Source organism: Lepidothrix coronata, unplaced genomic scaffold (genome assembly GCF_001604755.1).
Source record: "Lepidothrix coronata isolate B3197 unplaced genomic scaffold, Lepidothrix_coronata-1.0 Scaffold44, whole genome shotgun sequence".
Classification (NCBI taxonomy): Eukaryota; Metazoa; Chordata; class Aves; order Passeriformes; family Pipridae; genus Lepidothrix; species Lepidothrix coronata.
The window spans coordinates 634,586-651,401 of record NW_016690224.1 but is presented as its reverse complement, the minus strand read 5'-3'; the positions used below and the strand labels follow the sequence as shown (position 1 = coordinate 651,401).

At 44.6% G+C, this 16,816-nt stretch overlaps 1 protein-coding gene across 5 annotated transcripts in view; it reads left to right on the top strand.

Moving 5' to 3' along the window:
- The window catches only part of KDM2B (lysine demethylase 2B), a 116,237-nt gene that overhangs the window by 2,423 nt on the left and 96,998 nt on the right, over window positions 1-16,816 (top strand). For 4 of the 5 annotated variants that reach the window (XM_017814344.1, XM_017814340.1, XM_017814341.1 and 1 more), the window contains exons 1-4: window positions 3,872-4,129; window positions 5,261-5,405; window positions 8,535-8,613; window positions 14,333-14,379. In XM_017814344.1, the coding sequence (XP_017669833.1) occupies window positions 4,079-4,129; window positions 5,261-5,405; window positions 8,535-8,613; window positions 14,333-14,379 (322 nt within the window). In that variant the 5' untranslated portion in view covers window positions 3,872-4,078. Of the gene's footprint in view, window positions 1-3,080; window positions 3,205-3,871; window positions 4,130-5,260; window positions 5,406-8,534; window positions 8,614-14,332; window positions 14,380-16,816 lie in introns of those variants that run through there. The other variant, XM_017814342.1, reaches the window with a different exon arrangement.

Sequence of the window (16,816 nt, the reverse complement as noted above, 5' to 3'; positions counted from 1 at the left end):
CTAAGAGTCAGCCATGCTTAATTAACTCTTAGAAATGTGTCAGTGAGTCCTGAAGCCACGCTGGGGCTCAGAGCCGGGCTTTGCTGTCACCTGTGACCCGTGCAATTGCAGAAGGCCACCAAAAGGGTGTAGTCCTGCCCTCTCCCTTCATCTCGCCCCTCTCCAGCCTGTGGATCGCACTCAAATGGCTACTGAGCTTCAGTGAGCTGACCTAATGAAAAAAACATATATTTTTTTTTCTTAATGGCTGAGTTTTCTGCTGGATCAGGTCACTGAACTGACTTGCCTAGTGGCTCCAGGAGGGAAAGCGGGAGAAGTGAGGGATGGACATGCAAGAGAAAGGGAACGGGCCCTTTCAGCAGCAGGCTGTTATTACCCCTAATTAGAGGTAATGTCAACCCATTCTCTGGATCATTTATGCATGAACACAATCGGAGCAGGTGGCAGAAGTCCAAGTTTCTTTCCAGAGAGCCCTGAGAAATCTGTAGACTGTCACAAGGATACTCATAGTTCTTTGCTTTGCCTGCTAAAAATGTACTTCTGTATTTTCTGTAGGAGGCTGAATAGGTTCGCTGAGTACCCTGTGATTAATGTGATCCGGTGCTGAGCACGCCGCGGTGCTGCCCTCGCCAGAGCAGCTTTTCTAAAACCCATCTCCGGCTTCACATGCAAATCAGCACTTCCATTTGTTCCTGTTACTGTACCCAAACCGAATCAGGGCACCCCAAAGTGGAAATCATGGTAGTTCTGCATTAAAAACAACACATTTGAAGTTGCAAAAGGCAAATAAAGGGTTGTCAGCAATCCCAAGGAGGTTAAGGCAAACATCTCTTCAAATCTCATCTGAAGCAGAGCTTTAAGTTTAATTAATTAACTAAATAATAATTAACTAAATTATATATATATATATATAAAAATAATTAACTAAGTAATAAATAAATAAACTTTAAGTTTAGTTAATGGAATTTCTGCAGGGGAAAGATTTGGACATGTCATATCTAGAAAAAAATTGTATTTTAACTTCCTTCAGAAACCAATGAAATAGTTAAATATCTCATCTTCCATCTTAACCTAAGGTAAGGTATAGAATGGTAGGTCTTACAGGATAAAAAATATTTTAAAAAATGTTTTAAGATTAGTTCAGTCTATTCTATCCAATGGGAAGAAGTAACTATGTTTTAGAGGTCAGTGGGGTGAAATGAACCCATTTCTTCATTCAGCCTTCCTAGGCACAGCACTTCAGTTCTGGTTTTAGCAAGAGCTCTGCAGTACAAGGTTAATTAAATGACAGCTCCTAGTTTCACAATAACAAGGTCAGGATCCAGGCCATAGCATGATTAGATCTTAAATAATTTATGTTACATTAATATCCAGCAAAAAAAGTTTTAGTGCTTTTTTCAGAGTTCAGCCCAGCCCCTTTCCCAACAACCACTGCTCCCTTTCCACAGGATGGATACTGTGGTCTTGATACTGTGTCACAGTGTTAATATGAGTGGTTTTCCCATATTTTTGACTGTGAAGAAGGCCAGGTTTGTATCAGCCCTGGGCTGTCCCATTCCAAGCGCTGCCTGATGGGGCCCAGCTCTGGGCACTGTTGGAAAACTCTGGCATGGTCTGCTCAGAGGGGAAACCAGCCCCCAACCCTCAGCAGCCAGCACTTTAATCTGGGTCCTGTAGCACAGGGGTTTAATATTGCTTCTAAATGCTTTTATCCTATCTAATGCAGCTGTGGATATGGATATTCTCATCATCCACAGCCTGCCTCCCCCCCTTTTTTCCCTAGTTCTTTTGAGACTTTTTTTTTGTAATTAATACAGAGATTATTTCCATGGTATAATGAACTGTAGTTGACTAGGAATCATTTCTGTCTTAAAACGAGGTTAAACAAGTGTTTTCTATTTTTGGAGATCTATAGATAGAAATTGTGGTATTTCTGAAACATTTACTTCCACACTTCCATAATGTGCTCTGGTGTTTCCAGGTGTATGTGATGGATACAGTCCTTGATGGGTTTGCTTGATACACCAAGACTCTAAGATTGTTCGTGTCTGAAAAAGAATATTTAGAAAAATGAGTTGATTTTCTTTTATGTCTCTGTTCTGTCTCTTTTGGTGGACTTTTTTGGAATGGATGGATGATGTGTTTTTTGCTGATGATTCTCTAGAAACATCCATTTATCTTGTACTCTGGCCTCAATCCTACAGATGTACACGTGTATTTAATTTTAAGTTTGAGTAATCTTGGCTGAAAGGTCGAGATATGTATATATCTCCTCAGGATTATGGATTAATAATGCACTTGCTCCAACAGACATCTGGAATCCACACTTCAATATATAGCCTATAAAACACTTCCATACGATAATAAAGTTCAATCATCTGCAAATAGGGAGATGTTAGAGAAAGATTACATGATTTTTCAAGATTCTGCAAACAGTTCTTGGCAGAAGCAGGAGGAGAAGCTCATTCCCTTAAATCCTGTTAGAATTCTGTGCTCTCCTGCCTTTATCCACATGTCACGGATCATTAAAATAGGGATCTTTGCAAAGAGATGAACAGTAAGGCCTGCAAAGTTGAATTTTAATGTGCTTTACATTTTGCATCATACTCAATGTATTTCATACAGTACCTAGGACGTTTAACTGATTGCAAAAAGCAAACCAGAGGAGCACTGCCAAAAGCCATCAGCCCCGGCCCCGGGCTTGGGTACCCTTTGATGTTCCCTTTTTTGGGGGGTGTGGAGGGGAGGTAAAGGATGTCACTTCAGAGAGGAGCCACGCTGTGGAACCTGGAGGCTGTTCAAAACCTGCACTCTGACCCTGCTATTGCAATCAGATGGTCCCAATATTTGCTCATCATCAAGTTAGAGTAGCTGTGAGTGGGTGTTGTAGAAATGAGACCCACCGATACTTTTAGGAATTGCAGCATCTCCATCCTGCAGACTTTTTGTAGCAGCAGCTACTTCAGAGCGTTTTTACCTAGTTTTTCAGGGGATTTCTAACTACCTGTTCTACATGCTTATTACAAAGGCAATTTTGCTTTATTTAAGACATATTTAACACCCTCTATAATCCATTATAGGTTTTATGGCCGGTTCTCACCAGACACGTGGGTGCAGTGCTGGGAGCGGTGCCGGGGCGCAGTTACCGCCGAGCCGCACGTGCGGCAGAGACACAGAGCGAAGCCACCACCACAATAACCCCAGGTCTGCATATTATAAGATTATTTTCAAATGTTTGCCACATTCACTCGCCACTCTTTACCCCGGCTTTACGCCGTTGGGGCCGGACACCGGCGCGGAGCCCAAATTCTCCCCGGTTAAGCGGAACCGCTCAACTCTTGGGGCACGTCCCGGGCGCTGCGGTACCAACCCCGGGACCATCCGCGCCTTTGTGGGGCCCCGTCCCCGTCCCCCCGCGGCCGCTCAGCGCCTGCGTGCCGAGCACTCGTGACCGAGCCCTGCACGGCAGGGCCGGCGGCCAGACCAGGGCTGGTACCGCCCCGGTACCCCGGGCATTCCCTTCATATTCCAGCCAGCCTAGCGCCGGTACCGCCCCGGTACCCCGGGCATTCCCCCCATCCCGGCCAGCCCAGCGCCGGTACAGCCCCGGTGCCTCGGGCATTCCCCCCATCCCGGCCAGCCCAGCGCCGGTACCGCCCCTGTCCCCCGCCAGCCCTGAGTCGGTACCGCCCCGGTACCTCGGCCAGCCCCCCATCCCAGCGAGCCCCCCGCCGGTCCTGTGCGGTGCCCCCGGCCATCAAACCCCGCAGCGCCGGTACCGAGCCGTGTCCCCGGTCCGCCCCCCCGTCACCCCCCCGGCCCCGCCGCTGTTTACGTTCCGGGCACTGCGACGCCTGCGCCCCCGCTCCGCACGCAGCGCCTGAACATGGTTCCTTAGGACTTTGCAAAAGGCATCGCCGCCGCCCCCCTCCCCTTCCCTCCCCCTCCTCCCCCCCCCGAAAAAAAAAAAAGTGCTGGTGCAAAATTGCAAAACTTTAGCGAGCCCTGGATGGCTTTTGTTTTGCCTCCTCCCCATTTGGGCCAAAAATGCAGGACAGGAACTGTTGACAAATAAGTGATGAAACTCTCAAAAAAAATGGAGGCAAAGAAAGACTCTGGAAGAAGATTGGTGTGTAGCTGGCTTCGGTCTCTTTCCTATTCGTGCCTTTTAATTGATTTTGCTTAATTGTTTGCAAAGGGAGCAATGCATGCGGGACGTAGGCAGCGGAGCGACTTTAGTTTGCAAGCGCGCGGCTGAGGCAGCGGGGAAGGGGCGGAATGGAACCGAGGGAAGGGCAGGGTGGGACGATCACGGATTATTATTTTTTTTTCCGGTGGGTGCGGGTTTGTGCTGATCCACCGCGCGTGTCCGCGGGGCTGTGCGGGGCGGGAGAGCTGCCGGGAGAGGGGGCAGAGCCGCCGGCGGCAGCCGGTGCACCGGGGTCCCCCCGCTCCAGCGGGGACCTACCTTGTGCGCGGCCGGTCCCCGCCGCCTCCAGCCGCGGCTCCGCGCCCGCCGCAGCTTCCCCGGGGCAGCGGCACCGGCCTCGGCCGGGCCTACCCCGCCATCCCCCGCATTGCACTCGCTGCAGTCCCTCGCCCGCGGACCCCCGCGCTCCCGGCGCTGTCGGGCGTGCGGGGCGGGGGGGGGGGGGGAGCGGGCGGGGGCTGCGCATCCATCGCGGCGTTACATAAAGCGATCTGGTTTTTAAATCGCCGCTTCCGGTGTGACTATGGAAACACTCGGATTATGTAAATACCGAAACCTGGATGCTGGGCATCATCAGATACGATGATTCGCCCCCCTTCCCTTCCCCGGGGAATTAGCTTGTGCTCACGTGCAAAAATAATAATCATAATAAAAATGATCCGGTTGCTAACGAGCGTTGGCCGCCGTTCACGGTTTTTTACGGGATTGCAAAACGCATCGGTGCTATAGCTTGTGAATTGTCGGCGAGTTACGTGTCCCCCGCTCGGCTTTCAGCGCCGGCCCCTGCTCAGCAGCCCAAGTTTGAGTTTTCCTGCAGCCAAGCACCTGTTATTCCTGCCGAGTTCCGTGTCACGAGATGGAAAAGGTTGTGCATGCAGCTGTGTTGGAGCTTGTTTGGGTTCAGGTTTTGTTCAGTTTGTGTCTTGCCATCTTAATTATTTCCCCCGGAATGTGTTTATCAAACCGTTTTGCACGATCCGTGCGCTTTCTTCGCTTTTTTTCTTTTCCGGACAATGTGTTTTATTTGGGGTTTCTGTATGTGTTTTCTAGCGCTGCATCGGCCGGAGGCGGTACGATGAAAACGAGGACCTCTCGGACGTGGAGGAAATCGTGAGCATCAGGAGTTTCAATTTGGAAGAGAAATTAAAGAGTAAAATGTACCACGGGGATTTCGTGCACGCCATGGACGGCAAAGGTAACTCAGCCGGGCCGGGGCCGCGCTCGCCACCGCCTCCACGTGCAGCTCCGCGCCGGCTTCGGATTTCGCGCCCGTGCCCCTGCCCGGGGATCCGGTGACGCCGCCGGCCCGAGGGGAAGCACGGGGAGGTTGCTGTGCCGGGCCCTGCTGCCCGCACCGCCCCGGGGGGGCTGCCCCGGCCCGTCCCCCCCGCACCCGGAGAGCGGCTTTAGCCCCGCCGCTGTGCCGGGATGAGCGCGGTGATCCATGGCAGCTCCCCCCGCCCTGCCCCGCCACCGTGACCCCAGCGCACCACCGGGATATTCAGGAATTAGGTCCTGGCACGGGAGAGGCCGAAACCCCAGCCCCCACTTAGCCGGAGGTGATTCCTGCTCCCCCTCCGCCCCCTCTTGAATCCAGGACCCCTTTTGCGAAAGGGTGCGACTGATGAGCCTGTTGGCCAGGCTCGGAGACTTTACAGTCAATAACTTCTTTGTGAGCCTATCATATATTAAATTACAACGCTGCCCTCCCCAAAGTGACTTGCTTTGCTGAGGTGACTTGAATTCCGGAGCGGTAAGCAGAGCCAGACAGCCCAGCTCTGCCGCACGGCTCCCTGGCAGGAAGGCGAACGGGAGAGGTTTGCCCGGGAATCAAACAGGCCCGGGGGGTTGCAGGTCACCTTTATTTACCGCTGCACTGTTGACACGGATCCCCATCCCAGATGGCTATCACTGAAACTCGGCCGGACTGAGGACGCCTGTCTGAGCTGCCTTTCTGAGGAAAGAGAAGTTTTGGCTGTAATCCTCCTGAAATTGCTCTGAGTGCGGAGCCACTAATTGAGTTTAGAAAATTTCCTTTTCTCCCCTAGGCTTAGTTTTCCATGAGCATTTTAAGCTCCTTTTAGAAAAGTTGATGCGGTGAAGAAATTAAATACCTATCTCACTTAGGAAGGTATTCGTTTAGGAGATAAGCTCAACCCTGACCTGCCTCTTCCTCTAAACAAAACACAAACACCTATTTTTTAGCTGGTAAATGTTAATTAATTTTCCAGAAAATGATTGCATTCTCCCCTCAGCTTCCAAACAGTCCAGTGGTTGCCATTGCTCCATGCTAAGGATAATACAATCCACAGCTTCCCTGGCTTGGCAGCTCCAAAATCTTTGAGCAGCTTTCTCCTTTCTAGGGAACTTGAAAATAAATGAGTGTCTTTTGTTATTTTGTTGTGGTCTGTGTCGGCTTTGTTCAACCCCACAAGGGATTTAAATGCTTTGTTGGGGCATTATGAAGAAAAGATCTGCCTTCCTATTTGCTCTGGTTTTATTTTTACTATTGGTTTAATTTTTTTTCTTTATAAATCCAAGGGCTGAATTGAATCTGGGCAAAACAATGACAGGGGTTGGTAAGAACAAAAAAGTCAGTTTGTATGAACACATGGAATTAGTTGAGCAATATATTTATTTATTTTTATTTCCCATGTCCTTGTTTTTATTTTTAATGATAACTCTTCTTGCAGTGGTGTGATTTTTGGCTTGAATGCAGTTTGTCATAGCTACTAGTCTGCAAGGCTATATAGCTGCCTCTGCTTCTTTCACCCATATTACTCCTGATGTTTGTTGACTTTCTGACTTGGGTCAGTGTTCATAAAAAATCTGTGGTTTATTTATTTGCTTACCTTAAGCCCTTAGTTTTAATGGGAATGCCTATGGGAAAGGAAGACTTCTCTAGTACAGAAATATTTACTTGGTAACCTTAGTTAAATGGAGTATTCATTACACTTATTTTGAGACTAGCAGCAATAAAGTGTCTGTAATTTTAATGTTTCTGTAAATGGATAATTACAGTGCTCTGATTTGGTAACTCTAAGTAGGAACATTATATCCCTACTTGTCATAATTACTAACTGAATACAGCAAAGAAAAAGTTGTACAAATAGAGGGAAGTACATGTGCAGGCGTGGGAGCTTGGCCTCAGGGTCCCCTTTTACTTTCAGTGTGGAGAAAGATCAGGGACACAGGCTTGGGCTGAGGTACTCCTGCTCTCCCAGGATCATGGATGGACATTGCTGGATGAATCTTGGAGTTAAATTGCTCCTGTGTACCCGAATATAATGCAGGGAGGGTCACTGGGTTTGGCAGTGCAGTGCATTTTGTAGTGCTGAAGAGTCAAGCAATATTTTCCATTTTAAGGCAGCGTATGGACATTCTATAAAAGTCATTTTTTCTTGTAAAAAAGGGGGAATAGCAGAGCCATAGAAACAGTACATGGCTGCTGTAGGAATTCCTCTGCTCTCTGTGGCAGAAGGCTCCAAATAGTGTGTGGGGTTTTGTAGGCACAGCTCACTGAAATCGCTGCCTTGTAACTTCCTCTCTAATCCCCAAATCACTGCTATTGTACCAGACAGTGCATAGAGAAACCCCCAGGAAAGGCCAGTCCTGCATAATCCTCGGAGTGAAGCAACAAGGTGATGCTGGCCAGGGTTAACGTGACAAATTTATGTTTGATTTTCAGTTTGATTGTGTGTTATACTGTGACTTCCTGACTTCCCACAGAAACTATTCATTTTTCACAGATTTACTAAGTGCCAGGAGCTGTATAAATTTTCTGTCAGCTCCTAAAGTTACATTTCTGATTAATTAAAAGAAAAGTTTATCTGTTGAAATTAGAAAAGAAATTACCTTTTCACAGAATCAAGGCTTTCTGTTAGAACCAGAAAATGCTCACAAAAAAACGTGTAGAAATGTACAGCTGAAAATATCTAAACTTACACATACACTTTAAACTACACATTTGCCCCAAAAGTACTAGACTGATTCGCAGTAAGTTAGTCAGGATTATCTTTTTAACTGTTAATTTGGTATTTCATTACAGCCTGGGTGTTTCAGCCCAGACCTTAATTGACAAACTGACTGGATTCTATTTTATGTGCATCAGTGAACAGGAAAAATAGGGAGCAGCTGGGAGAGCATTGTCTGTCAGGGGGTTTCCGGTTTAGACTAAAATATGCATTCTCTTTCTGTTTCTCTTTAGGTGATAGTGGAGTTCTTTGGTGAGAAAAGGGAAATGAGGAGCATTTGAGAAAATGTAACCTGAGGTGCCAATGCCATTGTAATTGATTTGGGACATTTTTTTAATTCGTTTTCACAGATTTTACTTTTGAGTACGTGCAAAGAGAAGCTCTCAGAGTTCCCCTCATCTTCAGAAATAAGGATGGACTGGGAATTAAGTAAGTTACAAGCAAATCTTGATGATTAATAAATGCTTTTATAAAATAACCATTATGCTTTCCACTTGTATCTGATATTTCTTTTGATGATCTCAAAATGGATTGCAATTAGTCTGACTGTCAGCACCCTCGAGAAGAGGAATGATTATTTTCCGCTTATAAACAAGCAGATAATGAGGTCTATAAAAGTTAAGTGCATCCAGTGTGGTACTGCACAAGCAAAAATAAGTCAGCAATGAAAGTTAGGAGTATAATCCAAAGGTTTCTGCACCCAATCCATGCTGTAATGACAGAACAAACTCCCTTCAATTTTTGACCTCTCAAGTGTTCTCTGCATTACAGGTGGAATGTCTAATGATGCCTGCCATTTTCCATTATAATCATGGCTCTTCAGAATGTTTCAGCTTTGTAAATATTTAATGATGTCTGGTTAAATGTGGGATTACTGGAGTCTTTTTGCGGTTGCATTTTGTTAATATCCAGTTCTAAAGGATTTGGTATTTTAATAAGAGAATCCTGCAAGTTTGTTTGTGAAAGTGACAGTGTCTAAGAGAGAAATATTAAAAGGATAAACTTTATCAGCCACGTGATCCATAGTTTAGATAAATGTTTCTTGATACTCCTGGAAATTAGGACTGTGTAACTGATTATAGCTGAAGAACAGAAAAATAATTTTTTGAAAGCATCATTACTTTGCTCAGTTTCAGCTGGAACACCTCACAGTTTAGGGGACCGAGGGGTCCCAATTACTAATTAAAAAGAATCAAGCCACCCCAATATAATTTAAAGAGAGAAAGAGAAGAAACAGTGTTTGGGGTATTTGACAACCACATGTCCCTTTACTATCAGAGCAAACAGGAGCTGCTGTGATGGCTCTGATGACAAAGTAAAATAGTTTTATATGTTGAACTCTGAATAAGAGGTGCTTAGAGGGCTCTCTGGGTATGCATTGGTTTTAAACTGCTGCTCCTAAAGGGCAAGTCATAAAATCTTGAAGAATTGTTCCTGAAGAAATCAGGAGCCAGAGGTGTTACTGCACCTTCCCAGCAGCCACATCCTCCTGTGTGTGAGGAAGTTGATGTGAAATTCCTCACAGCTCAAGAAGGAAACTGGGGAGATGTTTCAGCTCCTGCTGTGCCAACAGTACCAGTTCAGCTGTGCTCCAGCAGGGGAGAAGTGTGGAGGTGAGAGCTCATCCCAGACACAAACATTCCTGGGCTTCAGATCCGCAGCTGCAAATGGACGGGCGTTATCCGGGATGGAAAATCCGGGATGGAAAACCGGTATCCCAGCCTGTGTCAATGCTTCCTACGGCCACCTGTACCCATGGTGATGCCTCCAGGCCTCAGGCTGCCTGATGTGCTGCACAAGATCCTTCCCAAAGATGCCTCGTTTCTCCGTGTCCTGACCACTGGATGTCACATCCCTTTCTTCTTGATGCCCGTGATTCAGGATTCTATAATGAGGCAATTTTAATGAGACATTTCAACACTCAAATCTCAGCTCACACATCATCGTTGGCTTCCTTGTTGGTCCTGTGCCCAAAATCGGGAGAGCTGCCACTTGGCACTTCCCTCCACTTTGGGTTGGCCGTGTGCTTTCACTGGAGACTCCTGGTGGAATGCTGCCTGTGGAGAGGGCTCTTTGGTCTCTCTTGGTCCAGGGGTTCAGAGACTCCTCAAGGAACAGGATCATTTAAAGAGGAACCTGGATTTTGTGTCATGTGTTGGCTTGTTTTCTTCAAGATGGGTAACCACGCCTCAAAGAGACCTTTGAAAATCAGGTGCCTTGCTTTGTCAGCATTATCAAAGCAGCCAAATTAACAGCAGTTCTGGAACATGTATTGGAAGTGATGAAGTAGCAGGACTGAGTGCTGCATGCCTTTGTCTTCAGCTGGAGTTGTGCAGCTCTGGCAGTTCAGGTGCTGCATCTTCTGAGTTCTGAACTGGATTGGGAAGAGGGGGAAGAGTTTTGGAGTCACCTGCTGCTCTGTCACACACCCACACTTTGGACAGCGAAGGAAAAATATGTGTTCCAGTTTGCTGTGATGAGTTTAAAATAGTCTCAGCAGCCAGGCTTGACCAGCCAGCTTTTCAGATCCCCACCAACTGCTGATATCACTTAATAACTCTAATACCATCCTGACATCTCTCCTCCTTCCTAGGGCTGTTTCCCTTTCTCCCTTTTGTGAACCATCCACACACACATCATGTGCAATTTCTTTCTCTAGATGGAATTCATGGTCAGAGAAGAGCTTTTTTTTTCTTTTGAGGATATTTTTGCTGAATTAGTGTGCTGAGAAAAATAAGAGCAAGTTATCTGATACGTGAGTTTTGGATGGTTTTTGCATGGAATCAGTTGAATTCTCCCTTTCACAGTTAGTTGGGTGAATTGTTTTTACATTTCCATTCTCTGCTGAATCACTGAATACTGACTGCTTTGGGGAATTAAGTACTAGAATTTGTAGATCAGTAATCTCTTATAGGACACTCAACATTCCTGTATTTTTATTTAAATGAGCGTGACTTATTAATTTGAAATGATGTTGTAAAGGAATTGCACACACTTGGGCATAAGTGCCAGTACAGTGAGAGAAGGTTGGAAACACAGTTTATGTGTATTTTTAATGACAGAAGTGAAATGCATGAGCAAACTTTCCTATTTGGCACTCTGCAGATAACGTGATTTAATTTTATTTACATTTCCACTTCTTATATGTATCTATCAAAAGTTGCTGGCGTGCAGTGCATGAGGTTTGGGGATGTGTAGGTACCAAAATGCTGTGTGCACTGTACTCCAGCAAGATGGAAATAGGATTGGCAGCTGCCTAACTGATCCAAAATGGGAGGAACCTTCAGTGTCTGGGTCGTTTCTGGCACCACTGTCTCTTGTCCTGAGCAGGCTCTGTGCATCATGATATAGCAGACTATGTGATCCACACCTGTAGGGTGACTTTTGAGATACAGTGGTCTACAAAATATATGATGTAAGATGATTTTTTGAATAACTGCTGAGAAATGCTTCCACTTGTGCTTGCTGCTAAGCAGTCAGCTTGCATGCCTGTGCCTGGCAGATGCACAACACAGAGCTGAACAGTTTGGTTACTGTGCTTGGAGGAACTCTGAAATGGCAAGGAACAAGAGGAATGAGGAAAAACCATTAAAATGAAACTGAAAATTGCTTTCCTCTGTATCTCTGACCATCATGAGCTGCTACTCCTATGGCTGGAATCAGGAAAGCCCACCTGTGATCTCTCAGCAGAATGGAAGCTGTTTTTCTTGGAGGGCTGTTTGACTGTTTCCAGGATTGTAACTGGGAGAGGGAATGCTGTTTGGAGAGATGTTGTCTCTTATCTGAGCAATGGTCATCTTGCATTGTAATGTGGTTGATCACATACCTGTGCTGGCCAGAGCTCATCCTCATTAGCTTTTGAATAGATTCTCTAGCACATCTTTAAAGTTTACTAAAAGGCACCCAGAGCACACTGAGGTGTTTGCATTTCTTTTCCCTTTAAGGCAACAGGCGACATGACTTGTGTATTACAGCTGAAAACCTCAAATGTAGGCAGTCATATTTTGGAGTTCAGTCACCCCACTATACCATTATTCACTTATTTTTGATATTTGAAATCTTTAGAAGCATTCGTAGTGGTTTTACACAGGATGCATTGTCTGAAAACTGCATGAGAGCAACGAAAAAAATACTTCTGGGCTGTTCTTGCATTGTTGCTGTTCTGGGTTCATATGCAGAAAAACAAACCAACCAACACTGAGTGGTATAGGACTGGTGACATCCAAGAAAACAATATTGGGTTTTTTTGCTATCCTAGTGCTGTAGCAAACCAGCCCTGATTGTATATGAGTGAGTGTATAGGATTGTACAGGAGTTGTGTGGTGGGGCTGGAGCTGAGGAAATACAGTCACCTAAGGCAGCAGAATGGGTTGGAATTAAAGCTGGACCAACCCAACTACAAAATGGGTTCTTGTACTTGAAACCTGCTGTTTTCAACCTGAAATTATTCTCTCTGTGTTCTCCTTCTTGTGTCACACAACCTGAGATTGCAGAGAAAAAACCCCAAGGATTTGCCAGGTGTACTCTCCAAAGAGCTAAACATGCAATTCCATTGCCAGGGAGGGTTGTATTCTTCCAGTCTGAGTAATGTTTATTGTCAGCTGCTGCTGCAGCTCTTAAAAAGGCTGGAATTGCTCGTATCCATCTGGGTTAGGATTGTTCTCTATCTTGGTGGTTGATTTTTATTTTGATTTATAGAAATGTGAAAAGATTGCCCATCTAATTGTTCTACATTTCTGACACGAAATACAGGTAAGCTGTGCATTTGCAGACAAACCTGGCATGTTCTTGTTGCCCGCAAATAGTTCCTCCTTCCCCTATTTCTGACTTTCTAGTGCTTGGAAAAAAAAGATGAGCTCTGAGTGAACCCTGAAGGTCAGTAGATTCAGGCTGTTTCATTCCGCAGAGGGAGTGAATTCCAAAGCTGTGGGGCCCTCACAGCTAAATGCAAAGATGTGAGGGTTGGCAGAGAACTAACAAAAGATATTGTCCAGCCTCTGCATCCCACCAGAGAAAGGTGATAAGGGTAAAAGAAAGTGGACAAGCAGAATTTGGCAAGTAGTTCTCAAGATATGTGCATGCCAACAAATACATTTTTTAACTTTACCTATTAGTGTTTTCTTAATAGTAAAAAATACTGCTCTGAACGTTTGCCCATGGGCTGGATTGTTCTGATTTCTAACTAAATTGTGTCAGAAGTCCAGAAACAAGTTGTTTATCTTCAACCTGGGGCAGTACAAGAGGGGCAGAGCACTGAGCTGGCAGGTCTCACTGGGCTGTTTTTCATTCCAGTTCCTTAGTCAGCTTTTGTGCAATGTGGAAATATTGTCAGTAAGATGAAGTCAATCAGCTTTAAAACCCCGCTACTGTTTTTGTTTTCTTTTTCTATCCAGTCTATGTGCTACAGAATTTTACTCTCTCTTTATACATAAAACTTGCTCACTTGCTGTACCAGGCTACTGTCTAATTACATTAAACCCTAAAACGTTGCCTGTGTTAGGAGTGATCCTATAAATGCATCGACATCCCAGAACCAATTATGCTACCATTTAATTTAGCTCTGAATTAGCCCAAATTGAATTGAACAATTTTCCAACCCACCAAATAACAGCCAGGTTGTCTTCTGCCAGATAAGGAGGTTGGATTAGTCAGTAAAACAAAGAGGCTTTAATTAATCATTTTTTAATATTTTATTTCCAAGCAATGATGGTGTGACTTTGAACAGATTGTTTTACTGCTCTGTCCCTCGGTTTGGCAAGTGTGATAATGTTCACCTTCGGGAATACACAGGAGGCACTACCAGTTGCAAACCCCCAGGAGTTGCTTAGAACAAGCTACAAAGGTCTAGGATTTTATTGAAATCACCCTCAACCCCTTCCCTCCCACTCTAGTGCTGATAAGAAGTGCTCGAAAAGACACCTTTTCTTCCATTGTGAATAGAGAAACTGTTGTACACTTGCCAAGGCAAAGATGTCATGTGTGTCTTTAGAATTTGCACTGTCCACACTTCAGAGAGGCCTTGCTTGATTCCACCTCCTGCACTAGGGACAAAGAGCACTATACATTTATTTCTCTTTTATTATGGTAACCAAAGTGTACCCATACTTATCTTGACAGTATTTAACGTTGCTTTCTTTGCTAATTACAGAATGCCTGACCCGGATTTCACTGTCAGAGATGTGAAGCTATTAGTGGGTAAGTTATTTTGAATGCACTGGATTAGCTCTATACAGAACAGAATTGCTTTGAAATACTTGTCCAGTTGTGTTTGTAGACATTTGTGGTAACTCTCAGAATCTGGGAGAAGGCAATGGAGAGGCAATTTGTAAATTAAAAAGGCTGGGAGAACCCTAATTAGTAGTTGTGCTGACCGGACTCCGATCTCATGCTGGATAATTGGCCATTTGGAAGGGAGAGAATGCTTTTGCCCTTAACAGGTGTTCTACACACACTTTTGTGATCCTGGAAAGCAGCAGCTCTATTGATCGAGTTCCTATTTTTTTTTTTTAATCTGTTGTAGAGCATCTGTTTGTGAAAGGTGTGATTGGAGCCGTATCACCTCTTGCCTGTGCTCTCCCCACAGTATTTATCAGTGTCAGGCCAGGTCAGTGCTTTGAGGGAAGGTTGTGAAGAGAGGCTGAGCACAAACCCTTGCAAACTGCCTGGCTTTTGATAAGACACAAACCAGAGAAGTGGTGACTGTCATCATCAAATGTTTCCTAGCAATCTTTGCAAAGTAAATGTTTTTTAACTCTAAGAAAAGCTACATTTTGAGTAGGAGATTATACTGTGTGTTTCTTTGAAATCTGCTTTTATTGCAGATGGGTGTGTTATTTATTGTTATCTGAAATTGTAACTGAATAGTGATCCTGCTCTCCATGGAACAAGCTGGGTGTTGGTTGTGTTGGCTGCAGTCCTTCATGAAGACTTTCAGCTGCATTCCTGCTAGTTAGAATTTACTGGGTTTATTTACCTGTATTGTGGCAGGAATTAATCTTTTAAATTAGCTCAAGTGCTGCATTCTGAAAGGCCAGTTTTTAAAGACATTATTCCTTGAGTTTAATGATCAATAGGAACATCAAGTCTGGAAAAGATGTAGCTAAGAAAAACAAAGGAGAGGAACTCGTGCCTCATTTCTGCTCACTTGAGGTTATCAGTGAGAGAAGGGGTTATCTCTGATAACCTTCCTTTACAAACAGAACTCAGCAATGTTGTTTAATTTATGACCATTTATAAATTCAGGAAAAAAGCCTCAAATCTCTGACAGAAAATGTTAGGGAAGTGGTGTGGGAAGTGATATTTGGTAACATTTCTCTTGGTCAGTCTGAGTATTTGAAGTCCTAAATGTTATGGATTTCCTAAATACCTGCCTGTGACATTTGTAGGCACAGAATCTCTCTCTTTGCTGCAGAGGAGCCTCGTGCAGAAACCTTGTAGTCACCTGGACCTGTTTGCAGTTTGCTGTGAATTTGTTCCATGGCTGACAAACTCCATTTCTGTCTCTGAAGCTGAAGCTGAGGGTCTGACGTTGAGATGTTTTGGAACAGCGTAGTGTTGCATAACAACATTGTTTTTCCTGTATAACAGTCAAAGTGTGGGAGTTGCATTTCCTCAAGATTGATGTCCTTTGAAGTATTAGGGGGTGGAGATTCCTGTGTACATGGTGAGCAAAGCGGGAGGATATTTATAAATAAAATCACCTTTATAAAACAATGGAGCAGAAATAACATTTGTAATTAACCTGGAGATTAAGTTTAATGTAAAAGTGTGCAGTTCCTCACAGCTGGACCTGCAATCCCTGGATGTGCTCTTGGCCAGATACCACATCATGGGTCTTTTTTTATCATGTTTGGGCAAACTCCCTTTGGAGTCATTGTCCTGAGCCCGTACCGTGGTCAAGAACATTGTCACCTGCTCTTTTTGTAATACAGTTGATGACTTTTGGCACCATAGGTGGAAAATTTGATTCAAAAGATCTAAAATATTTGGGAAATGGCCTGTAAATTCTACTGAAAAATCACAGGTTTTATGGCAAATCGTTTTTGTGGCTGTGGAATTTGTGCTGGATGGAACAGCCCCACTGACACTGAGAGCACATGGGGGCAGTTCCTGTCTCCAGGCCAGGTTTCTAAATTATCTACTAATGACCTCAGGAAACACCAGTGAGCAATTTTTCTGTTGCATATCATTGGTGATAATTTTTTTCTAGTTTTAGGTTAACACATGTGTTACACTCACAGTCTAACGCTCAGATAAAGCAGATGAAAGGTCTTGATTTATTAATATCTCCTCTCACTGGAGATGTTAATATGTCATCGTCCCTGCATTTTTTTAGCAGACCCCTCTGATATCCTGAACATCCAGGTTTGTGTTTCTGACATGTGGTATTTTCAAAACTTATTCAATCCTTTGATGAACCTTGGAGGGGATGGATGTTTGGGAATGTGAAATGGAATGATCATAACTCTGCATCTGATTGTGTGTGGGAGTCGACAGAGAGAGAACATGGCTTGAAAAATGTTGTGTTCTCTGTAAACTTGTTGGGTTTTTAAGTGCTCATCATTGTAGTGTGCTGGTGCTATTTAAGCCTATCATTTGTTCTCTTTTCTCCTCTGAATCAGGGGAAACACAT